Genomic DNA, 26567 nt, shown 5'->3' with positions numbered 1-26567 from the left:
TAAAAGACCTCCCCATTAGGCAGGAATCTATCAAAATCCCGGAGAACATAGAGGAGAACTTCAACATCAGCCACAGCAACTTCTTTCAAGACATGTCTCCAAAGGCAAAGGAAACAAAAGCAAAAATGAACTTCAGGAAAGTCATCTAGATTAAAACCTTCTGCACAGCAAAGGAAACAGTCAACAAAACCAGGAGGCAACCCAAGGAATGGGAGAAGATATTCATAAATGACACTATAGATGAAGGACTGATACCCAAGATCTATAAAGAACTCCTCAACCTAAACACCCAAAAGAGATAATCATGTCAAAAATGGGCAGAAGTCATGAACAGCTTCACTAATGAAGACATACAAATGGCTAGTAGACATATGAAAAATTGTTCATCATCATTAGCCATCAGGGACATTCAAATCAAAACCACACTAAGATACCACCTTACACCAGTTAGAACAGAAAAAATAAACAGGGCAGGAAATGAGAAATGTTGCAGAGGATATTGAGAAAGAAGAACTCTCTTACACTGCTAGTGTGAATGCAAGTTGGTACAGCCACTTTGGGAAACAGTGTGCAGATTCCTCAAAAAATTAAAAATAGAGCTACCTTATGACCTGACAATTGCACTACTGGGTACTTACCCCAAAGATACAGACATTTGAAAAAAGGGGCCATATGTACCACAATGTTCATAGCAACAACGGCCACACTAGTCAAACTGTGCCAAGAGCCAAGATGCCCTTCAACAGATGAATGGATAAGGAAGACATGGTCCATAAATACAATGGAGTATTACGCCTCCATCAGAAAGGATGAATACCCAACTTTTGCATCAACATGGATAGGACTGGAGGAGATTATGCTGAGTGACAGAAGTCAAGCAGAGAAAATCAAGTATCTTAGGGTTTCACTTATTCATGGAGCATAAGAAATAACATGGAGGACATTAGGAAAAAGAAAGGAAAAGTGAATTGGGGGAAATCAGCAGGGGATACAAACCGTAAGAGACTGTGATTTCTGAGAAATAAACTGAGTGATTTGGAAGGGAGGGGGTTGGAAGGATGGGTTAGTGTAGTGTAGGTATTAAGGAGGGCACATACTGCACAGATCACTGGGTGTGGTGCATATATAATGAATCTTGAGACACTGAAAAAATAGAACAAAAATTTTTAAAAAGATATTATCACTTAATTTGTGCATAATAATATGTCCACATTTCATGACTCAAAAAAATTATAAAGAATGAGAAATCTGAGTTTTAAACTGAAGCCAAGTTTTGTCTATACATAAAGAAAATTTCTTGTGCCATTTGCTCATTTATGTATTAATTCCACCAATACCTGTGTTAATATCAATATAACAAAAATTGCTACCTTTCCAAACTCCTACAAGATTCCAATTATTAATGTTTTGTTCTCCTTATAAGGGAAGGGTTAAATCTATGGCTTCATGCAACTATTTTATTTTATTTTTTTTTTAAGATTTTATTTATTTATTTGTCAGAGAGAGAGCGAGCGAGAGCGAGCACAGGCAGACAGAGTGGAAGGCAGAGTCAGAGGGAGAAGCAGGCTCCCTGTGGAGCAAGGAGCCTGATGTGGGACTCGATCCCAGGACGCTGAGATCATGACCTGAGCCGAAGGCAGCCGCTTAACCAACTGAGCCACCCAGGCGTCCCCATGCAACTATTTTAATGAATCTTCCATATTGTAACCTTAGACATACAAATATTGTTTGGTAAGTCACGGCTTTTATGCATTATTTCTCCACTGTGACTTCACCAATCTTAGAGGAAATGAATATTTCTATTGTTACTTTGATAACATGAGTCATTGAGTTGAGAAAACACCCCATCTGGGATGCCTGGGTTCTCAGTCAGTTAAGTGTCTGCCTTTGGCTCAGTTCATGATCCCAGTGTCCTGGGATCCAATCTCCCACTAGGCTCCCTGCTTAGCAGGAACTCTGCTTCTCCTTGTGCCTGAGCTCTGTGCTCATTCTGTCTCTCTTGGTCTCTGGCAAATAAACAAAAGCTTGAAAAAAAAGAGAGGGATAAAATACCCCATCTATCTAGAATACAAAGCCATTGTCTAGAGAAGCTCACCAAAGCAGATTATACATTATACAAAACATAAGTAAGAAAAATACAATGTGCAAAATGTTCTTCCATGGGGCTCCTGAGCGGCTCAATGGATTAAGCCTCAGGCTTTGGCTCAAGTCATGATCTCAGGGTCATGGGATCGAGCCCCCCATCGGGCTCTCTGCTTAGCTGGGAGCCTTCTGCCCCCCGCCTCTTTTCCTGCCTTTGTGCCTACTTTTGATCCCTCTCTCTCTGTCAAATAAATTTTTCAAAAAATCTAAAAAAAATTCTGCCGTTCTTCAAAAATAAGAAAACCAGTTTCACTGCAATAATTTATTTTCAGAAGTCGTAAGTTATAATATTAAAAAATCCTCTGTAATTTATTTTACTTACTCCAAGCCACAGAAAATAAGTCCCCTCATTTCAATTGTGGGTTCCTTATTTCCTATCGCATGGAGGAATGGCTCTGATTTGACCTACATCTATATTCTCCAGACTTTATATCCTAGTGAAATCCTTGGCTAATTTTCATTGTTTCTAAGTAGAAGTAGACAGTCCATTTTAACATTATTCCCATTAAGAAGCACTATTAGAAAACAGCCCTAGATTTTAATAACCATATAGAGCCACCAGAGTATTTACAGCCAAGCTATAGCACAGTGGTTGAAATTTCCCCAGAAAAACAAACTCAATCCCAATATCAACACCCAGAAATCCATTGGTATTGCCAGTTTCTGGCCTACTTAAGATGATCCCCAAGTGGCTGCTTAAAACAAAACAAGGGCACCTGGCTGTCTTAGTCATTAGAATGTGCAACTCCTGATTTGGGGGATAACTGTTAAGTCTGAGCTTCACACTGGGTGTAGAGATTACCTGAAAATAAAATCTTAAAAAAATGCCCAAATGCAAAGTAATTCAAATTATGATGTTGTGTGATTAACAGAACACAAACCAGATAAACCTTGTCCCAGAAGTAGAATTATTATACAGAAATTACCATGTCCTGGAAATCACACAATTCACTGAGATTATGTCTAGTTAAAAAAAAAAAATATGTTTGTTCGGGTTTTTTTTAGATTTTTGTTTATTGATCATTTACATTTGTATAGTTAGGTGAAAATTTGTATAGTTAATTCATTATCAAAAAGAAATATGGGGCGCCTGGGTGGCTCAGTGCGTTAAACCCTCTGCTTTCAGCTCTGGTCATGATCCCAGGGTCCTGGGATTGAGTCGGACGTCAGGCTCTCTGCTTAGCGTGGAGCCTGCTTCCTCCTTTCTCTCTGCCTGCTTCTCTTTTCTACTTGTGATCTGTCAAATAAATAAATAAAATCATAAAAAAAAGAAATTTAGGGGTGCCTGGGTGGCTCAGTGGGTTGGGCCTCTACCTTCGGCTCAGGTCATGATCCCAGGGGCCTGGGATTGAGTCCCGCATGGGGCTCTCTGCTCAGCAGGGAGCCTGCTTCTCCTCATCTCTCTCTCTGTCTGTCTCTCTGCCTATTTGTGATCTCTCTCTCTGTCAAATAAATAAATAAAATCTTTAAAAAAAAAAAAAGAAAGAAATTCACTTCTTCAAATGATGTACATAATTTAAATGTATACTATTTGTTCTCTGAAGAAAATCCAACTGTTTTCTACATGTGGTACTAAAATCAGCATCTGTCAGCTTCTCAGACCTAGACCTACTGCTGATCCAGAATCCCTCACTCAAACTACACAAGCCCTCCTCGTAATTCATTTTGTAAATTTTTTAAAGATTTTTATTTATTTATTTGGGGTACAGTGAGTGAGTAAGTATGTACATGCTGCAAAGGGGTGTGGGAGGCAGAGGGAGAAGTGGACTCCCTGCTGAGCAGGAAGCCTGACTTGAGTCAGGGCTTGATCCTGGGACCCTGGGATGATGACTTGAGCCAAAAGCAGACAATAGGCAGACAACACAACAGTGTGGTTATTTGCAGGCACCCAGGTGGCACAATCAGAACACTGAAAGTAACCAAACAAAATATGAGGTTATGAATATTCTAAAATTTCTGGCAGGGAAACAAGAACTTAAGAGAAATATCTGTGAAAAGACTTACCCTCCCTGCTCCTTTAAAAAAAAAAAAAAAAAAAAAAGGAATGTAATTTTTCTGAACCTAAAAAGCTTTTCCCTATAAACTACCACTTGTCATAGTATCAATACCCATGTTATTTACACACACACACACACACACACACACTCCTTAAAAAATTAAGATAGCTATTTAAGAATTATATCCAGGTATATTCAACTATCCATAGTACATTTCTATAAAGGCTTTTCCCAATTACCTGTTTAATTACTCAATTCCCTCATAACTAAAATAAGCAAATCAGAAGGATCTATCATAGAATGCCAATCACAGATAACAAAAGGTCCATTACTCACTCAAGTAAACATAAATAACAAAGAGTAATGGGAGATTAAGGTCCTGATTCAAAAGAAAACGTATGGTACTTAGCAAATCAGTTCCTCTCTAGAGCTCAATATTAACAACTACGAAATGTCACCTTCATCTCCTTAAATCACAGTCCAAACTTCTACATCTCCATTTAGGACTTAATAAAGATGCAGAAAGTAGTAGTTTATTAAGAGAATTAGAGTAATCCACCTGATGTATCTTTAGCATTCTGCTTAAGGTGTAACTCTAATTTCAAACTCATTTCAAACCAAAGCAGTATCTCAACAACAAACTAGAAATTTCTTACTCATATGTTAACTGGAGCTGCCTCATAGTTTGGGGACATGCTCTTGGGAAACAGATGTAAAGGTCGAACTGAATGATGATAGTAATATAAAAAAAACAGCAAAATATCTACCACATCATTACTCACTTGAAATTCCTAATTAAAAAGATCAGATATACAAATGTTACAAACATAGAAGACATTCTATAAAAGGAAACTGCAGTAGTGGAATTTAGGATTCACTTCCCTTTACATCTCTGGGAAAACCTACACTTCCATATTCCCTAACCTGTACAATATTGCTGCAATACCTTATGAAATTTACAGGCTAAGAACTTACGGTCAGGATATGTGTGTCCCAAGTAGCTGGGGACTGACTAAGGCTGTACTTCAGAGTAATCATGTTCAGCCTCATTTCATCATGCTCAGTTTCCATAACTCATCACAAACCCAGTTAATGTCTTTTCCAACAACTACTACAACTCTGTAAAGGAACTGATATCTGCAGACAGTATATCTCTACTAATGCAAAATCTTCTAGCTTAGGAAAACAAACGATCGTCTTCATGTAATGAGGTAAATTAAATGCCAGCAATATCATTCAACTGACACAGAATAAAGGTAAAAGTATGGGAAAAAAATTAAAAGACAGCAATGTGACATAACAATATTAAGATCTTTGCTGTCTTAGAACTAAATATAATAGTTTATAATCTGCTTCTACAAGCAAATCACCTAACAAATTTAAAAAAATGAAATATTCGAATATATTAAGGATCTAGATTACATTGAAAACACCTACAAAAATATTCGAATTAAATTAGAATCCATGTAAATGGTGAAATAAAATTAAGGAAAATCAAATAAATAAAACACAAAGTCCAACAAGTCCACTGATACATGGTGTTGAGGATTCTGAAGGAGGTCTAACATTTCTAATACAAAGAACACAGTGAGATGATAATACAATCGAAATTATCATGGGACGAAGAGAGCACACACTGCTTTTCCTGATACAGATCTCCTAATAGACAATAAATTATTCCTATCAAGAACTGTACTTTTTAACTTTCTTTCTTTGTTGGGTTAAATATGTGATGGACGATTAATGAGTGTACCAGGTATTATATAGAAGTGTACTATATGTTAACCAAATACCATTTAAATAAAAACTTTTTTTTTAAATAGAAAAAAAATGTAACTAGGGGTACAAATAAATTTTATATAAGAACAGATATTACCATTTACATTGAAATGGGTGGAATTGGAGAGTATTATGCTAAGCGAAATAAGTCAATCTGACAAAGACAATTATCATATGGTTTCACTCACCATGTGGAATATAAGAAAAACTGCACAGGATCATAGTGGAAGGGAGGGAAACTGGACTGGAACTTATCAAAGGAGGAGAAAAACCAAGAGAGGCTCAAATTAACTACAGTAAACAAACTGGGGTTTTCTGGAGGGGACATGGGCAGGGGAATGTAACTGGGTGCTGGGCATTAAGGAGGGCATGTGATATGATGAACACTAGGTATTATACGGAACTGATGAATTACTGAACTCTACCTCTGAAACTGATGATGTACTATAGCTTGTCTAATTAAATTTAACTTAAACATATGGGAACAGACAGTCCAATTATTGCAGATGTACAAATATCTCACGCATGGGTCAATGTGTTACCCTTGTTAACAGTAAATCTAATACAAATGATTCATAATCATCAAATATCTGGCTGGTCTTTGAGGCTTTTTATTACATCTTGGCTACCTCACCTCATTTTTAAATTATTTTGCCCACCAAAGAAAATTAATCCAGTCCAGACTTCTACTAACCAATTCTATTCTACATTAGAACTTCCTAAATTAGAGGAAAAAAAACCATTGATGTTAGCAACATGGACTCCAGAGCAAAACTGAGGTGACATTGAATGCAGAAGACCCACTGGGACTATTTTTTTTTTTTTTTTTTGGTCTGCACCCCTGCCAACAGAGGATACCAGGGGCAAACGGCACATCACTTTTAATACAAGGAAAGTCCCTTGAGGTTTCCTCATCGATCATTTAAGAAGTCGAATGAAGTATACTGGAGCCAACACCCAGCTGCTTCCCTTCACATTCTACTCACTTTTGGCATAGATGGACTTGCTGCATTTAACACCTGAAGTCATTAATCAACATTCACATCTAAAACAAATATATCCTTGGAACTGGATTTCAAAAACTGCTCTCTTATTGGTCCTTCATCATCTCAATTAAGCAGGAGAGATCCTCTCACCCCTGTAAAATCAAATAGAATTTTCTTATTTCCACTCTTTGACCAAAAATGACTCTGAGGAGAGCCTACTTCCTACTCTCTGCCTGCCTCTCTGCCTACTTGTTATCTCTGTCTGTCAAATAATTAAATAAAATCTTAAAAAAAATACGGAGCTAGTTATTAGTTAGGCATAGATTCTAATCACAGACATTCCACTACATGGAAGGAACTATAATAAATCTTAAGAACTTGCACCCTAACATTTTTTTAAAAATTGGTAATGCTGACACATTTTTTAAAATTATTTTTATTAACATATAATGTATTACTTGCCCCAGGGGTGCAGGTCTGTGAATTGTCAGGCTTACACACTTCACAGTTCTCACCATATCACATACCCTCCCCAATGTCCATAACCCAAACTCCCTCTCGATAACCCCCATTCCCCCAGCAACCTTCAGTTTGTTTTGTGAGATTAAGAGTCTCTTATGGTTTGTCTCCCTCCATGTGATAGGGTCTATGCCCACTGTTCACTGCAGACAATTGAAGAAAAACAAAACCAAAATAAATTGTTTTCAAACACCAGTGGTGTCCATGTAAGGACACTTACCATACTCACTGCATTTTATAATACATGTTCCATAAATATGAGTTCCCCTCTTTCCTGGACATCACTAATTCTGGCATTCTATGTTTTATCGAAGAGGTGGTCGTCTCCCTTTTACATGTCCTTGCTTCCATCTCAGCATGTGTGTGTACCTTCTGGGATTTAAGGCTGAGTTTCCTTTTTTGCTTTCAACAGCATACATGTTTAAAAAGAAGGGAAAAATAATGAGCTCAGAATATCTTATGAAAACTTAAAAAAAGATGTCTGAAGAATTGGCAATGTATACTGCCAATTTACACCTGACATTTCTAAGTATTCAAAGTTCCACAGTAAGTCAAAATAGCTGTTGAAAATAATGTTCTATGAAAAGTCTACTGAGGCACATTGACTAGATTTCAGAGTGTCATTTAAGCTCAAGTTTTGAAATCATTATGTTCAGACAAGGTCCTTTGTCATCATGAACCTAGCCAAGGCCTCTATAATACACTATAACTTTTCTTTACAAGGTTATTTTACCTGGAATGATTTTTGTTTGTCCTAAGTGCAGCTAACACCATTTTCAGCTTCCTTCCGATACTACTGGGTAGGATCCAGTGACATGTCAGAAAACTGAGTGGTTAAATTCTCTCCTCGTTTCAGAGTCATCAACTATGTGGGCAAAAAGACCTTATTAAGACCAAAAAAACTGTAATACAAAGAAAAATGATTAGAATATGACCCCGAAGAAATAAAAAATTAAATTAAATTTTTTAAAAAATGTATCTTGCTTTACTTATTTACTATAATTCAAATATTGAGCTTTATTATATGAATGGCCAGTCGCAGGGAACTGGAATGTAAAGATGAGTAAGAATCTGGCAATGTATTATCAATTGGATAACATGTATTTGAAAACTTCATATAATCTTACAGAGGGTATAACTGACTACTGGCTGAAATCAATTAAGTTTTATTGGAAATGAACACAATAAATTGTTTTCCTGATCACTGAAATCAGATTATATAAGTTCCAGACAAGTATTATTATTATCACATAACTCTGTAAGTTAGTTTCTACTACGTTATTATTATAATGCAAGTTAAGATCTACAAGAAATAAAACACCGGTTAGGTTTAAAAAAATTACAAGACTTCGGGGCGCCAGGGTGGCTCAGTGGGTTGGGCCACTGCCTTAGGCTCGGGTCATGATCTCAGGGTCCTGGGACAAAGTGCCGCATCGGGCTCTCTGCTCAGTAGGGAGTCTGCTTCCTCCTCTCTCTCTCTCTGCCTCTCTGCCTACTTGTGATCTCTCTCTGTCAAATAAATAAATAAAATCTTTAAAAAAAAATTACAAGACTTCTGGGCAACCCCCTTGGGTCCCCTCCCTCCTTAGGAGCTTTGTATTACCATTTGTTATCACTCAATAAACCTTGTATTGTTGCCCAAAAAAGAAAAAAAAAAGACTTCTGGTATCACCTGCATGTGAATTCTGAAAAAGTTAAACTCACTGAAACAGACTATAATGGTGGTTGCCTGGGGCTGATGGGGTGTGTAAAATGGAGATGCTGATCAAAGGGTATAGAATTTTAATTATAAAATGACTAAGTTCAAAGGATCTAATACACAGCATGGGAGCTATAGTTAACAGTATTATAATATTCGAAATTTGCCAAGAGTAAATCTTAAATGTTCTCATCACAAGAAAAAAAAAATGGAAGGGGCACCCAGGTGACTCAGTGGGTTAAAGCCTTTGCCTTCAGCTCAGGTCATGACCTCAGGCTCCTGGGATCGAGCCCCCAATTGGGCTCTCTGTTCAGCAGGGAGCTTGCTTTGTCCCACTCTCTCTCTCTGACTGCCTCTCTGCCTACTTGTGATCTCTGTCAAATAAATAAAATTAAAAAAAAAAAAGAAAAAATGGAACTATGCAAGGTGATGGATGTGTTAAATAACCTTGTTGTAGAAATCTTTTCACAATAGTGGTGTATAGTAAATCATCATGTATCATACCTAAAAATTACATAGTATAATTTATCAATTATATATTGATAAAGCTGAAGAAAATTACAAGACTTATAAAATTTTACATGACAGAAGAGTAATGAGTGTATGAGGGCAAGAAGCCACATCATTTTTATATGAAGTCCAGTGTACCTATCATATAAACACAAATACCACAAATAACTCAAAATCATGAAGATTTAAGGTAACATTAACTATTAAATCCCAGAATTCTATTTAAAATTATTATTTAAACCACAATGAAAAATCTGTACTGATGTGCTATGTGTATATATTTATGAAATTACTGCTAATAAATGTGATCAGGAAATCAAGAAGTCATTGCCCAACTGTGCTTTAGATATAATGTGTACTTCATGTGAATACAGAATGGGATAAAACCATAAGGGACAAGTATTACTGCCATGAATGTTTGAAAACTGTTATTATGTGTTTACAACGGAACTCTGTAGCAGCTCAGATCTAGCAATCCATAACAAAAGACCCACATTCATCTTACACTCCACATGCAATTACAGGAGTATCTGTACCAAGTATCTTTTTCAATATGTGTTCCCACAATCAAGGTTATCGAACAATTAGAGAAGTTCTAGGAAAAGAATATTACCACCAAATCAAAACACGATTTAGAAGTAAGCATCTTGCAGAATCTAGAGTTCTTGTCACTTACCTCTACCTTGCAAAAGTAGCCATCAACTTTTATTTAAGGAAATATGAGAGAACAGGTTTTCTTTGAATATGATGCACAATCACTCATGCCAAAATCTAAGGATCATCCACATTAGCAGGTCTATGCAAGTAGGAAAGTTTTCCTTTCAAAACAGGAAAAAGTACCATAAATTATTCAAAAGTTGGTCCAGAAAGGCCATCTGCATAGAAAACAATGCTCTTTGCATATCACACACACAATTTTAAGAAGTTCTAAGTCATATATATCAGTCAATTTTATCTTAACAGAATTGCTTTGCCTTCAGAGATCCAGCCCATCAAGTACTTTGCCTGGTGCTCTAGTAACCAAGAAGTTCCACTGTAACATTTACAATCTCTAAAGTATTACACCTGCCTTATATAAACTAACTAAACAGAGGTGGACCTGGCTACTTTACGTTCCCTTCCTAATAGCGGCCATCAGTATTAAAAACAACATGGCGGCTTAAGTGGGTAGGAGAAGAATAAATGAAACAAGATGGGATTGGGAGGGAGACAAACCATAAGTGACCTTAATCTCACAAAACAAACTGAGGGTTGCTGGGGGGAGGGGGTTTGGGAGAAGGGGGTGGGATTATGGACATTGGGGAGGGTATGTGCTTTGGTGAGTGCTGTGAAGTGTGTAAACCTGGTGATTCACAGACCTGTACCCCTAGGGATAAAAATATGTTTATAAAAAATAAAAAATTAATTAATTTTTAAAAAAAGCATTAAAGAAAAAAAAGAAAATTAAAAAAAAAAAAAAACTACTTTGGGAGAGACCACACAGATTTGGTGACAACAACTGCAGTAATTTTAAGGGTCCCTTTTCCTTGGGAGACTATTAATTGAAAGGCCATGATTTAAAAGATGGAAATTGAAGGAGCACCCGGCTATCTCATTCAGTAGAGCATATGACTCTTGCTCTCAGTGCTATGAGCTGGAGCTCCACTTTGGGTGCATAGATTATTTAAAAAATATATCTTTAAAAAAATTAAAACTAAAAGATGGAAATGGTGATATACACACATTTTTTTGTAAAATCAATGGAAAAGACATGATCGATCTACTGAAGTTTGAAGTTACTAAGGAATTAAAACCATCTTTAACTCATATTTTATAAGCCACAATTAAAATCGATAAGGACTGACTCATTGCCCAGTTGAAAGCTTAGCAGTAAAACCTAAAAAATTCTACTATTTCCCTTTTAAAAGTGAGTTCACCATTGTTGCATAACCATCACAAATAGACCCAGATATGTGGGCATCCCTCAGCTATTTAACTAGAAGATATTTCCCATTCCTCTAAACATTTCCAGTACACCACTAAGTGATGTGATTGGATAATTTGTACTCAAGAGTTATCAACTAATAACACAACTTAGCCCAAATAATGAACTCTCCCTGGTTCCGTACCCAGCCTTTTCCATTCATTTAAAAAAAAAATGTAAGTAAGGGGCGCCTGGGTGGCTCAGTTGGTTAAGCGACTGCCTTCTGCTCAGGTCATAATCCTGGAATCCTGGGATGGAGTCCCACATTAGGCTCCCTGCTAGGCAGGGATTCTGCTTCTTCCTTTGACCTCTCCCCTTTCCTGCTCTCTCTCTCTCTCATTCTCTCTCTCTGAAAAGAAATAAAATCTTTAAAAATAATAAACTAAGTAAAAAAAATGTATAAGTAAATACTTACTGGTAGACAGTGATGATTATTCCAGTATTGTATCATCTATTCTGATCACACAAGGCCCAAGGGCACTGTAAAAGCTCATCACCTGATACAAACTTCCATGAAAAGGAGTATATCCAATTCCAAATGCTTTGATTTAATGAACAAAGTTTGTTTCAGTACCAGTTTCTTTCCATAGGTGGCCTTACATGGCCTTTCATCCCACCCCTCCTTCCTTTTGGGTATGTATGACATAGCAAAGAGGAAGATGCCATATGTAAGTTTCAACCTATCTACTTAACCCCCTGGTTAAGGGTTTTCTTTGGTGTCATGGTTGCAAACTAATACCAGTCAATGCACAAAGTGGAAGTTAGGAAGCTTCATCAAGTATCAGAACAATTTTATCTTAAGAATCAGAGAGAAAATTATTTAAATGCATTGCTTAACAGAATTCACCTTATCCATAATAACTTCAAAACCAGAAAAATCCCAGTCTTCACTTTGAAAACAACAAAATCAACAGGCAAAAAAGTACAACATACAACAGTACCTCGCAGTTTAATTGCTCTGTGCATTTATTAGCTAGTATTAATGCAGCAAGGAGGGAACAACAGCTCACAAACACTCTACACAATTTCACAAGACACATCGCAGGGGAAAAAGTGACTTTTTAAGAATGATCAACAGTATCCTAGGGTCTTGGTGGACGCATTCCTGGGGGAGGTGGACCTGGGGAGGAAAAAAAGCAAAATTCCATGGGACCATTAGAAAAACGTCACATAAATATTAAAGGGCCCAGCTGGCACCAATGCACAAAAGTGTAGCCACTCACCTCTAATTCCTGGTGGAGGGGGTCTCATTCCTGGTGGGGGCATGCCTATTGGCGTCCCTCGAGCAGGGGGAAGCCCAATTGGTGGTCCCATGGGGGGTCTCATACCAGGTGGAGGAGCCATAATGCCTAGAGAAGAAAAAATGGTAGAAATAAAGACCTCATAATTAAGCTCAGCTAAGATGATAGAATAAAATACAAGATAATATTTAAGGAAATGTGCCCAGATACTAAGTAGAGGGTTGAACAATTTCTCCTGGACCATTACCATGTAAGCCCATCCCCAACTTCATTAATAAGAGTCCACAGCTTTCCATTAAAAACTACTTAAAAAGAGGTTTAAAAGTGGGAACCATAATCTAAGCAACTAGTTAGATAATTGGGCTGTTTCTTAGTTCAGTATGTTTTTAGAATATTTTTTGTCGTCACTTCCTCCAGAAAATACAAATTTTTCACGTAACATCACACATACACACACACACACACACACACCCCACACACATATGTATTTAATATCTATATAGATAAATAACAAATTCTTACTTTCTATTATCATTTTCTTACCTGGAGGTGGTGTTGCTCGGCCCACAGGAGTGGGTGGGGTCCCCCGTCCCGGTGGGTATTGAGTTGGGGCTCCGGCAATGCTGGCAGTAGCAGCAACTGCAGCAGCTGCTACAGTGCCTCTCCCCTGTGGAGTCATTACCTGACAAGGCATGGTCAGATATGTAAAGGTAAGGCATATTCTCACATTATTCAAACAAAGTAATCAGTGGATACCATGGCCTATTAAATATGATATAATAATTTTGTATTTCTCCCATTTTCATTTCAAAAATCTTAACACACTCATACATCCTCCTAAAACCCCATGTTCCTTATTTTCTTTTACTGTTATTTTTCATTTCTTTTCAGTGTTCCAGAATTCATTGTTTATGCACAACACCCAGTGCTCCATGCAATACGTGCCCTCCTTAATACCCACCACCAGGCTCACCCAACCTCCTACCACCCTCCCCTCCAAAACCCTCAGTTTGTTTCTCAGAGTCCAGTCTCTCATGGTTCATCTCCCCCTCCCAATTTCCCCCAACTAACTTCTCTCCATCTCCCATGTCCTCCCTATTATTCCTTATGCTCCACAAATAAGCAAAACCATATGATAATTGACTGTCTCTACTTGACTTATTTCACTCAGCAAAATCTCCTCCAGTCCCATCCATGTTTATACAGTGATAGAGAAGTTGGGTATTCACCGTTTCTGATGGAGGCATAGTATTCCATTGTATATAAGGACCATATCTTCTTTTTTTAATTTAATTAATTTTTTAATTTTTATAAACATATATTTTTATCCCCAGGGGTACAGGTCTGTGAATCACCAGGTTGACACACTTCACAGCACATACCTCCCCAATGTCCATAACCCCACCCCCCTCCCCCCAGCAACCCTCAGTTTGTGAGATTAAGCGTTACTTAGGGTTTGTCTCCCTCCCAATCCTGTCTTGTTTCATTTATTCTTCTCCTACCCCCTTAACCCCCATGTTTCATCTCCACTTCCTCATATCAGGGAGATCATATGATAGTTGTCTTTCTCTGATTGGCTTATTTCACTAAGCCTGATACCCTCTAGTTCCATCCATGTCGTCGCAAATGGCAAGATTTCATTTCTTTTGATGGCTGCATAGTATTCCATTGTGTATATATACCACACCTTCTTTACCCATTCATCTGTTGATGGACATCTAGGTTCTTCCCATAGTTTGGCTATTGTACACATTGCTGCTACAAACATTCGAATGCACGTGCCCCTCCGGATCACTACGTTTGTATCTTTAGGGTAAATACCCAGTAGTGCAATTGCTGGGTCATAGGGTAGTTCTATTTTCAACATTTTGAGGAACCTCCATGCTGTTTTCCAGAGTGGTTGCTCCAGCTTGCATTCCCACCAACAGTGTAGGAGAGCTCCTCTTTCTCCGCAGCCTCGCCATTATCTGTCATTTTCTGACTTGTTAATTTTAGCCATTCTGACTGGTGTGAGGTGATATCTCATTGTGGTTTTGATTTGTATTTCCCTGATGCCGAGTGATATGGAGCACTTTTTCATGTGTCTGTTGGCCATCTGGATGTCTTCTTTGCAGAAATGTCTGTTCATGTCCTCTGCCCATTTCTTGATTGGATTATTTGTTCTTTGGGTGTTGAGTTTGCTAAGTTCTTTATAGATTTTGGACAGTAGCCCTTTATCTGATAAGTCATTTGCAAATATCTTCTCCCATTCTGTCAGCTGTCTTTTAGTTTTGTTAACTGTTTCCTTCGCTGTGCAAAAGCTTTTGATCTTGATGAAATCCCAATAGTTCATTTTTGCCCTTGCCTCCCTTGCCTTTGGTGATGTTCCTAGGAAGAAGCTGCTGCGGCTGAGGTCGAAGAGGTTGCTGCCTGTGGTCTCCTCAAGGATTTTGATGGATTCCTTTCTCACATTGAGGTGGACCATATCTTCTTTATCCATTTCTGTTGAAGGGCGTCTTGGTTCTTTCTAGTTTGGTGACTATGGCCATTGCTGCTATGATCATTGGGGTGCAGATGGCCCTTCTTTTCAGTACGTCTGTATAATTGTGGTAAATACCCAATAGTGCAATTGCAAGGTCATAGCGTTGCTGTTTTTAATTTCTTAAGGAATCTCCACACTGTTCTCCAAATACATTCCCTATTTTAACCTACTAAGTCCTTTCACATTTTTTCAACTTTTTTTTTTTGAAGATTTTGTTTATTTGACAGAGAAACATCACAAGTAGGCAGAGACGCAGGCAGAGAGAGAGGGCAAGTAGCCTCCCCACTGAGCAGAGAGCTTGATGCAGGCCTCGATCCCAGTACCCTGAGATCATTACCTGAGCTGAAGACAGAGATTTAACCCACTAAGCCACCCAGGCATCCATCAACTCTGGTTTACCAATCCATATTTCTCTTTACTCACCCATTCTGATAAGTTCCTCTTATCAAGGTGGCTTTAATCCTTTCCCCTCCTGATGTGTATTTGTCTTTCATTACCTTCTACAACATATGCTGCTTACATAGTTATAGGATGTGCACTCAGGCTTTTAAATCTATTCAGCTTCTAGACATATTCTCTAAATAATATAAAACCTTCTCCTATCTCCTCACCTGTTGGGATGGCCCCCCAACCCCTCGGACAGGGCCTGCTAATCCAGCAGGAGCCTGGGGAATTGGAACACCAGCTGGCACTCCTCTGCCAGCTGCCCTGCCAACCCCAGGACCTCCTGCAGCTCCAGCAAGTGGTACCCGAGCAATTCCAGTCTGAAACAAGAAAAATTATTTGAAATCAAATTATTTACCAATGTCACGAATAATCTTATTCCTAAAATATCACTACCTCCCACTATTTTCTTACATCATCTAGTTTGTATTAGTTCCATACTCTAAGGAATAAGCAAGTACACCATGGAGGCATTCAACACATTACAAGTACATAGAATTTTTAGTACACAGAAATCTACCACTCCCACCCTTATATAGGTAGTTCCAGCACATAGAATAATTCACTGAAAAGTCCTTTATCACCATATATGGACAAGTAAGCACGGACATTAAGTGCTGGGCATATTTTACTTGACAAATGTATATTATTATTATGCCTTATTGTACCTTCATTTAGCAAACATCTCAAATAATCTAATGTCCTTCCACATTAATGTTCTGTCCTACCCTACAGCTTCCTTACATCTTTGGGGGGTGGTCCTTCCACAGTCATGGATACCAAGTTCTCCCCACGTAGTAATACCAGACCTAAAACCCGCTTTTCTTCACGCTCTGGCTGCTTAGCATTCTTTGGCCTATAAATCAAAAGTAAACATTGTTGAGATTAAATTAGTGGTCACTCACTAAAATTTAAGTTAGGTATCAACTAGGACAATAATTGATGAAAATATTCATGCTCAGTTACTAAGTTATTACTAAGTTATAACAAAACAAAGACCAATACAAAAACACTAGACTCACTGACATATAAGGAAAAATGGTAAACCCCTTTCCTATCAAAATTTTTAAGAATGTTACCTCAATGTTTTATTCAGCAAGATTAATTTCTGCTTTGTTAAACAAAATGCAAATTATGCAGCTGAAACTTTTAAGACAAGTTAATTGTAATGTGTTTTCATGTTAACATGGGAAGTAACATTTTTTAAATCATATTTTAAGTAAATCTGGATGACAGACAACTAAAATAGTAATAATAAGAGGCAGTCTTTTTATTCCAAAAGATAAAGGCAAAAAAAAAAAAAAAAGGATTTGAATAAGGCATGACTATGCATTATTGGCATTACCACTTACATAATAAAATAAAGTAAAATAACTATAAATAAAAACAAAATTTAAAAAAAACTTGTGTAGTCACAACTGTCAACAGCAAAAAATCATAAATTCATGAGGCATATATATACTATGTAATATGGGTAAAAGCAACTGACAATGTCACTGAACAATCCTCATTAAATATTATCAGAGAATAATGCACAGTTTAAAGCATTATGCATGTGAAATTATCCTTGTATCTTAGTGAGAAAAGTGAAACAGAGAAATTAATATGCCTAAAACTCTCAAATACCTTTAGAATTTGTATTTTAGGGAAAAATCTACATTATTTACACACAAGAAAAAGCACTGAAACATGCCATCATCCTAGAATATCTGAAATAATCCTACTTGGTGTGCAGGGAGATGGAGAATACATGAAAAGGGAAAGATGTGGAATATGTTTTTGAATATGTTTTTTGCCTGAGAGGAAAAGACTTTAAAGAGTACAGCAGACAACTCATGCTGAAAATTATCTTTTTCTGGGCGCCTGGGTGGCTCAGTGGGTTGAGCCTCTGCCTTCAGCTCAGGTCATGATCTCAGGGTCCTCGGATCGAGCCCCGCATCAGGCTCTCTGCTCAGCAGGGAGCCTGCTTCCTCTTCTCTCTCTCTCTGCCTGCCTCTCTACCTACTTGGGATCTCTGTCTGTCAAATAAATAAATAAAAGCTTTAAAAAAATTATCTTTTCTGCATATTTAATAAAACTTATATGAAATAGGCAATTTAAACTTCTGGATATCACCAACTGTGGAAATAAAGTAAATCAAGCCAAGAATCCAGGGTGATGCCTCACAAGTTCTACCCCAAGATAAAAGCCTAAAACAAAGCCATCTTGAATGTCCAGAGGTATTACAAGCACCAACTCAACTCCTCTGAATGAAAAGTCAACTGAGTGGAAGTAGGATGCCACTAAGATCCACCAATTTCTGTGATCTTGCTGCAGATAGTCAACAGCGCCCTATGAAAGCAAGCTCCCTGGTCACAGGTATAAAGATGGTAGCCTAATGTGGTAAGGCATAAACATAAAGGTCATTCCTGAAGAAATGAAGTGGGCAAATGATAAATACAATAAGCAAAAAGGATTAAGAATGGACACCAAATCAACACTGGACATGATGAATTTGGCCAACACAAGGAACATGCAAAGAGGCTAGTAGAACCAAATGTTGAACTTAGCCTGGAGTATTCTAATCATATCCCAACTCCTCTACCACTAAAACCGAAAAATGTTATTCCCTCAGGAATGCTGCAGAACCAAACCTATTAATAACATCTTCTAACTATTTTTTTAAGATTTTATTTATTTGACAGAGAGCTCACAAGTAGGCAGAGAGACAGGCATAGAGAGGGGGAAAGCAGGCTCCCTGTGGAGCAGAGCCTGATGCAGGGCTAGATCCCAGGGCCCTGGGATCATGACCTAAGCTGAAGGCAGAGGCTTAACCCACTAAGTCACCCAGATGCCCCATCTCATAACTTTTTAAATAAATGCAGATACTCTGTTCATACTGTGAGTTCTATTTCAAATTAAGTTCATGTATGTTTGCAAACTTAAAACAGTAGTGTAAATACAGCGACTTTATGACTGGGAGACCCTAATCCAATTCAGTAATGGTTTAGGTTGTAAGGCAATAGACTAGCCCTACCACATTTTTCCTCCTCTCTTAACAGTTACCCTCTATAACTCCTTATACCTATTACCCTCTCCCTCATTCTCCCACCAACCAAACCCAAAATAGTCTTACTTGATCTTTCTGAATTCATCACAATCACAGAGGATCAAGTTCATATGTTTGTCAAAAGCCTTAAAGGTGCCAATGAAGATTCGGCCATCTTGCAAGATACATCTCATTCTATAGTCAATGTGCTGCAGCATCTTGCTGCTCTTTCCCACAGTCTGAAAGAAGTAAGAAAGTTGTCAGTCACTCATAAGCCAGTTTGTAATTATGTTATAACCTTCCCACCATGTCTTCCCTATTCCTTTGTCAATCCAAACTTTGTTTCCTTAACACATCCTGCCTCCCTTATTTTCTCCAAAAATCCCTTCAGTCTCAAGATACTGGACCCAATTTAGGCCCAGAGCAACTATGCTCTTCTATGGAACCCTCTACTTCTCAGAATGTATTAAGTGTAGTCTCCCATCATCCTAATTATATTTCCCTAACTACATTTCTTCCCCAACAGAGTCACAAACCCAGTTTCATGTTAGTATTCTATCATTCTAATTAGTCTCCTTTCCCAATTTTGTTCCCAAATCCCACTCTCTTTCAGAACACTCAACACTATGGATTACTTCTTTTCTCCTAGACCTGTAGCCAAACAGTAGGAAATTTCTACCTCCATCAGAAACTTTCCAATTCCCATTGACCCAATGCAAACACAAACTATTATTTAGTTCCCCAAAGACCTTTATCCTAGTTATATCACACCCCACATCCCCTCCCCTTCAGAGTTTGGAACAGTTGTTTCTCAAACCTTTTTCAGTTTGATTTAACCTACTAAGTCACTTCTAAAAATATTTTTACCTTAAATCATTCACTCTACTGAAATTTCAATATGCTGATAATACTGTATCTCTATTTATATACTGTAGTCCTTAAGAAGACCACAAGCTATCATAAAATCTAATATTCCTTCTACTTTCCAAATCAACTTTTGCTGCCTTAAGGTATCTTTACTGCTGGGAATACATACTATAAGTAACCTAAAATTTAACAGAACCACAAAACAGATTATTAGGGTATTTTATTAAAGATATAAAACTGTTTATTATTATGCATTTCTCATGCCCTGAATTGCTAAACCCCTCCATCTTTAATGTAGAATTTATGTCTATTATAACCTGAGTCTTCTATCCACTGGATGGTCCCTTACTATTTTAGGTCATAAGGAAAACTCTTCTGTATTTTCTCACATGTAATATCCCTCCTTAGGATATTTTCAACCACTTTATCACTACTATAGGATGACAGACATAACTGTTCTTCAGTTGATACTTCATACAATGAGATACCATCTCTTAAAGACTGATTTCTTATTTCTAACATTAAGAACCCAAAGATACCCCACACTCTGGTAAACCATTATACTAGGTCTTTCCAGTAGCTTTTCACCCTCCTGTCTTAATATACACCTTACCATGGTTGCTGTTCCACCAAATCCAATGTCCACAGGAAGGTTTCAGGATCCTTAAGACCTAAGGAAGGCTACAGATAAAGGTATGACGCAGGTTCTCCTATAAACAATGCAAGCTTGGGGCAGAAGCTTCAAACAGGAGATGGAGCCTGCAGAGGAAAGCATGATCTAGCTGCATTGCAATATACCATGTTTAAAAACAGGCAGATAATTTTTCATGAAAATCATAACAGACATGTTCAAAACACTTCCCATGTTCTTACACCCACCAAGTGAATACCAAATTTCACTATTCCCACACCTTAATTCCCCCGTTTGTTTATACGCCTATCTGGGCAACTTTCTTAGCAGTCAAAAATATGCATTATGATAAAAATTGTTTTTCCCAATATACTAATGAAAATGCTCTTAAGTCTGGCAACCAAGAGAGTCAAAACTGGAAAAGGCCTCAGACTACTAATTATACTTATCTGAAAAGTGAATACACAAATTAGACTTGAATAGGAATTTGGTTTTATGCATAGAAGCAACCCCATATCATAAACAGAATCTGATATAATTTTACTTTTAACAATACAGACATTTCTAGTAAAACTGTTCGGTTTCCAATTAAGGCACTTTTCAAACAACAATGTACACTGCTTAAGTAAATTATGAATTATCTATTTCAGAATATGAAAAAAATATAGTGTGAACTGTAACATCAAAACAGTAAAGTTAAAGAAATGTTTTGAGGATACAGTTTTCCATGTGGAACTATAGGACACTAGATCAGAAGGTAACAGAATGGTATGAAAGAAGTAACTCCGTTAAAGTGGTAAGATGTAGATGTTTCTCCATAATTACAAAAATGTGATGGTAGTTAAATACATTTCTATGAAAATTTGGAGTACCATATTGTCTAAAAAATAAATTCATCATTACTCAGAATATCTCCTAAACTTTGTTCTCCAAGTGCAAACTGCCATGCACCATTTGTGCCTTTTTTCTGAAAGACAATCTACCTATATCCTCAACACTGTCCATGCTTCTCTTTCTTAAAATAGATTTATTTATTTGAAAGAAACTGTGCACATGCACGTGCATAAGCAGGGTGAGGGGGGTAGAGAAGGGCAGAGGGAGAATCAGACTCCCAACTGAGCAGGGAGCCTGATGCCAGCTGAGCCAGTTAGATGCTCAACAGACTGAGCCACCCAACAATGCCTCTTAACATTTATCTTAACTGACAATAATAGCTATACACTTTTTTCTTCTCCCATCTACCTAATTTACATCTTTAAAGATACAATGACATCAGTGATAACCCATTTTGTAGCATCCAGTATTTGTATATGAATTAACATTTTGCATAAAACTCGCATGTAAAGATCTCAAAAGATCTATTCAAATCATCATACTAATGCATGCTCCCCTCCCCAAATAATTGTAGTTTCTTTTTAATTTAAATTCAATTAGCCAACATAGGAGTAGTTTAAGGCCTATAATATAGATGTTCTTAATCCTGAGGGCATTATCTAGGAAGCAGAGTCTACAATCATATACTTGTTTAAGTTAGCAACTCTTTTAGCAATTTTCATTTTTATAATATGTATCTATTACGATATAAAGTCTTCAGCAATCTATTATAGAAGAAAGTAAATTATCTACAGAAATGGAAAAAAAATAAACACTGAAACAGAAAGTAAATTAAATGGTAACCTGAAGTTGGGTGTGGAAACAGAGAATGTATGTAAATGAGCATGAAGGATCTTACTTTGGTAATGCAGCATCCTAAAACTACCTGGCAATAGTTGCAAAAGTCAGTAAATTTATGAAAAAATTAGGTACATTTTAAAGCATATAAAATATATATCAATAGAGCTGTTCTTAAAATGTAAAAAGTGAAAACCTTCACATAATATACAAAGTCTGTAACATTACTTTTTACATCGTCATTATTGAAAAAATAAAACAAAAACAAAAAATGCTAACCATTCAACAAGACACTATTACTGGAGTACATCCCCTCTACCATCAACAATGGAGACATGCTACCAGACACTAAGCCACAAGACCATGATTATTACAACAAAAGAAAAAAAATGTAGGTTTAGATTTTAAGATTTCATTTAAGGGAAAAAATGTAATCACTAAAAAGTTTCTTATGTAAATATAAGTTTCTTATGCAATGGGACCCAGCATGAAATGTGCGAATTTAAGGTAAAATTTGTAGTCAGTCACCTTTCCAATGAAAATTTAAAATTCAGAAACAAGACTTTTACCTTCAAATGCCAAAAAAATTTGAGTACAGATTTCCCTATCAGCTTCAGTTTAAATGTTCTGTCCCAACTGGCTTTTCAGTGAACACATAACCATCAGACCTAATTCATAGTTTAACTATAAGAAACCAACAAATTCAAAAAACATTTCCGGGCGCCTGGGTGGCTCAGTGGGTTAAGCCGCTGCCTTCGGCTCAGGTCATGATCTCAGGGTCCTGGAATGGATTCCCGAATCAGGCTCTCTGCTCAGTAGGGAGCCTGCTTCCCTTCCTCTCACTCTGCCTGCCTCTCTGCCTACTTGTGATCTCTCTGTCAAATAAATAAATAAATAAAATCTTAAAAAAAAATTTCCTTATATAGTATAAGAGTAAAATCGAAAGGCCGGTCAGTGCTGTTTCTGTTCATCACCTAAACTGTTTGAGTTTCCAAACCCTTCCCACATTCCTACTAGATGTTGTTAGCCAGTTACCAAGTATAAAAATGTACCTAGAGATGTGAGTCATAACCTAAAGAACTGGGTACACGATGTGTAATATAAAATAAAATATTCTATATAAGAGATACACATTTTACACACAACTCAGATTAAAGGTTGACTGAAGTGATTTAGAAGTTCCCTAAACTTAGCAAACCATAATCCTGAACCCTTATAAGGGAAAGGATGTTTCACTGAAGAGATTGATCAAATTTATCTCCCTAACAAATGACAGTAAAATCCTTCATGAAATAGAGCATAAGAGCAGCAACATAACACCGCACTGATGAATTAGCAGTTATGATAAATCTCCTTATATCAAAAAGCCATGTAAGCAAATAAATGGCCCCAGGTCCCTGACTGGGGCCCACAGGTTCCTCATAGGAAAAATTCTTAAATTTTTAGAAAGTCTGGACTTTCAAATGATTAAACTTTATAAAAATATAAGTGAAAAATATAAGTGAAAAGATAAGATGCTCAAACTTGGCCAAGATACATACAACAAATGAGAAATCATATAATAATGGTAATGTATTAGTGCTCACTCAAAACTGGTAAAGTATCACCCCTCACAGAAAATGTGCATAGAAGTTAAACAATTAAAAGGAGAAAACACACATAAATGGGAAAGTACTCACCCACAAAGCAATGCCAATTAAAACCACACACACACACACACACACACACACACACAGATTTTCAATTTTTGTAACTGTTTATTAAAGAAAAAGACACACAAATATGGTACTGAGAAACTAGCACTAGTAGTAATTATCCTTGATAACAAGCAACAATGCTTATGCTTCTGTCACAAAGCAATGTCACAAAACATTTAAGAGTCATACTAATACGCATATCCTGCACTGCACAACTGGATCCTTATCCTAATAAATTTAGGATACCAAATGTATCTTTAAAATATAGAGTATTTATAAAGCATAGCAAACTAGAAAAAAAAAAACAAGTACAAGGGAAAAGTAAATCATGAATGAACTATCATTTATTAATTACAAATGATAATTATGTAACTATAATAAAATGAAAAAATATTAGTGATATACATTTAAGTGAAATAAATACAAAATAAATTTATTTAAAAGCATGATTCCAACTAAAAAAAGCAAATGGGCAAAATTAAAGAAAATTCAATAATTTTTTTCTTTTTCAATTCAACCTTATGCTATGGTTTATACATGGGTTTTAAAATCTTTGGTTTACCTCCCCATTTTTCTTGTCTATCACTTGGAAGCTTTAGATTTATATTGTAAAAAAGGAAACATAACAATTGTCAAAACATCTTTAAAAACTACCCAATCTACATTTACTCTTTAGATATAATTCTTTAACATGATTCTTAGACTTGACCCTCATCCTAGAAATTTATCTGGTTCCCTACCCTTTAATGTTTACTTTCATATACCTTCCTTCCTAATAAACCCTTTCTCTTCACCACCTTCTATAGTATCACTAGATCCCCTCTTGTCCCAATTTGGTGTTTCATCTTTAAATGTGATTCTCTAAGAAAGATGCCCGAGAACTTTCTTTTAAGGGAAAAGATAGTATTTCAATTTTAAAATTTAAAATTTAAAAAAGGTCACATAAAACAAAAAAGACAGACTGTAAATAAATCTATATCACATTGAAAATATCATGGATATTTATTACATTGTCAGCTGAATCAAATACATTGACACACTGTCAGCTGATTCAAATACATTGTTTAAAAAAGTGAAAAAGACAAAACAAAAAAGGAATAATTAGTAAATATGCATGGGAAGTTATTTAACTTACTTGATTATGAATGTGGTATGTATTTATAATTCAGCAGGCAAACTGATAATGTAATTAAAATAATCAATGCAGGCAAAAGTATATCGTAACTAGTATTCCCTTTTTTCAGGGTAACAGTGACTAATAATTCATAATAAAATTAGAAAATGTACCTAAGCTTGTATTTCTTATTTAGTTTATTTTCACATCTGCATATCTGAGATGATCCTAATATGTTATGCTCAGCAGTTCACTGAATCTTTTTCTAATCTACCAGGAAAAAGATTAAGTTTTTCACAAATGATAATTACAAAGCATTCACTAGCAGGACATTCAGCAGCTATTTATAATGCAGTATGTTTATATAATATTAATTGGAAAATGAACAGAAATTAGACACAAATAGAACTACCTAAAAAGCATGAACTAGAATGACTGGGAAACTAAGGTTGGATTAAGACGACCAAGGTCCTATTGCTTGATTTTACTTTTTTGATCTTTCCTCAATGTGCCTACAATAAGAACTTTTTAATTTAATTTTAATTAGGAAATTTTTAAGAAAAAATCTTATTTCAACACATCCCAAATAATTAAGTGACCTCCAAACACATTATTTATTTATTTTTAACCATTACTCAATTAATTCTAACCTGGTTTTTCACTTGGAAATCAGCTACCTGGATGTTCCAATAACTGCTTTAACCACCTCTCGGTGTCTCAGCTAAGAATGCCTGTCTCAGTTCCGCCTGGAAATCCACCACAAGTACTTGCTGCTGCTGAGATCTCCTTGGGTACAGCTGACACCTATGAACAGAGCACAATACATTAAAATGAATATAAATGGAAAGAGAAAATTAAAAGGATAACAATATGAAAGAAAATGTGTAGATCCTTACATTTAAGGAGAGCCTCAATTGGGGTCAGAGCTTCCCATTCTCTTATAAAGATATTATAAGAAGAAACAGGAGTCTCTGTACATAGAACATGCAAGGAACAGAAGGACACTTACTACTTTGGGGATACTATACAAAGAAACTTTAAAATAAAAAAAAAGTTCTTTTGTTTTAAAAAAACCCTATGAATCACTCACTTTTCAATCTGAAAACAATTCTTTAACCCTTAGCAAGAAGGAGGCATTTGCTAAAGAATTTCCAGCAAGACATTAATGCTGTTAGCCATACTGAATACTCCAAGGAGTAACCATCTAAAACAAGGAAATACCAGAGCCCAATCTTTTAGGTTCTCAAACTATATAAACTACCTACCTATTAGTTGGAAGGGAATTCCAGACAAAAGTTCTCAACATATCTCTATGGATCAGTTATTTGGCTGTGAATCTGATTCTATGAATAATGATTCAGAAGTATTGCTGGCTAACAAGTCAAGCGTAAAAATAAATCACCAGCTATTCTGCTCCTGTTAAGTGTGTATGTATGTATCACGCACATGTGCATTATATATATGTGTCTATTTATGAAACTACTCAATAGTAGTCACATTTGGAAATAGGCCTGAAAAAAGGTATTCCACTATTTTTTAGTTTTTAAATACACTTTAAACATTCTGTTATATAATAACGAATTAGGTTGGACTTTGTCCATGGCTCGTGGGAGGTGCTCTCTTAATTTCTCAAATTTACCAAGTGATAAAAATATCTTCATTATTCTTGATGGGCCCCTTGGATCACACCTGAGCTAATGCTAACAAGAGGATTCAGGATAGGCACTGGTCAAGCCACAATGAGCAAGTATGTGATTA

The 26567-nt window shown here is 36.5% G+C and overlaps 2 protein-coding genes, 1 long non-coding RNA gene and 2 other non-coding genes across 15 annotated transcripts in view; all 5 read right to left on the bottom strand.

Moving 5' to 3' along the window:
• Positions 1 to 8465, bottom strand: part of LOC131835721 (uncharacterized) — a 45472-nt gene extending 37007 nt beyond the window's left edge. Inside the window, exons 1-3 of one of the 7 annotated variants that reach the window (XR_009355345.1) lie at positions 7644 to 8465; positions 6905 to 7056; positions 6107 to 6168 (exon numbers count right to left, since the gene is read on the bottom strand). This is a non-coding gene — a long non-coding RNA (uncharacterized LOC131835721). The remainder of the gene's footprint in view (positions 1 to 6106; positions 6169 to 6904; positions 7057 to 7643) is intronic. The other 6 variants (XR_009355344.1, XR_009355339.1, XR_009355340.1 and 3 more) reach the window with 6 other exon arrangements.
• LOC131837793 (small nucleolar RNA SNORD64) lies at positions 5160 to 5226 on the bottom strand. The gene has a single exon (XR_009356376.1). It is a non-coding gene; the product is annotated as a small nucleolar RNA SNORD64 (small nucleolar RNA).
• LOC131837300 (small nucleolar RNA SNORD107) lies at positions 8032 to 8104 on the bottom strand. The gene has a single exon (XR_009355962.1). It is a non-coding gene; the product is annotated as a small nucleolar RNA SNORD107 (small nucleolar RNA).
• A 4074-nt stretch (positions 8466 to 12539) lies between the features above and the next one.
• SNRPN (small nuclear ribonucleoprotein polypeptide N) lies at positions 12540 to 20450 on the bottom strand. The gene is made up of 7 exons (XM_059180218.1): positions 20310 to 20450; positions 18917 to 19068; positions 16546 to 16657; positions 15969 to 16121; positions 13380 to 13518; positions 12819 to 12944; positions 12540 to 12715 (listed from the first exon to the last, which is right to left on the bottom strand). Exons 1-7 carry the CDS (start codon positions 20310 to 20312, stop codon positions 12678 to 12680), a joined length of 723 nt encoding a protein of 240 aa, XP_059036201.1. The 5' UTR covers positions 20313 to 20450; the 3' UTR covers positions 12540 to 12677.
• Positions 20315 to 26567, bottom strand: part of SNURF (SNRPN upstream open reading frame) — a 22801-nt gene continuing 16548 nt past the window's right edge. For 3 of the 5 annotated variants that reach the window (XM_059180223.1, XM_059180219.1, XM_059180222.1), the window contains 2 exons: positions 25460 to 25613; positions 20315 to 20455 (listed from right to left, as the gene is read on the bottom strand). In XM_059180223.1, coding sequence (XP_059036206.1) covers positions 25508 to 25613 — 106 coding nt within the window. In that variant the 3' untranslated portion in view covers positions 20315 to 20455; positions 25460 to 25507. Of the gene's footprint in view, positions 20456 to 24017; positions 24713 to 25459; positions 25614 to 26567 lie in introns of those variants that run through there. The other 2 variants (XM_059180221.1, XM_059180220.1) reach the window with 2 other exon arrangements.

Source organism: Mustela lutreola, chromosome 7 (genome assembly GCF_030435805.1).
Source record: "Mustela lutreola isolate mMusLut2 chromosome 7, mMusLut2.pri, whole genome shotgun sequence".
NCBI lineage: Eukaryota > Metazoa > Chordata > Mammalia > Carnivora > Mustelidae > Mustela > Mustela lutreola.
This window is presented reverse-complemented; position numbering and strand designations above follow the sequence as displayed.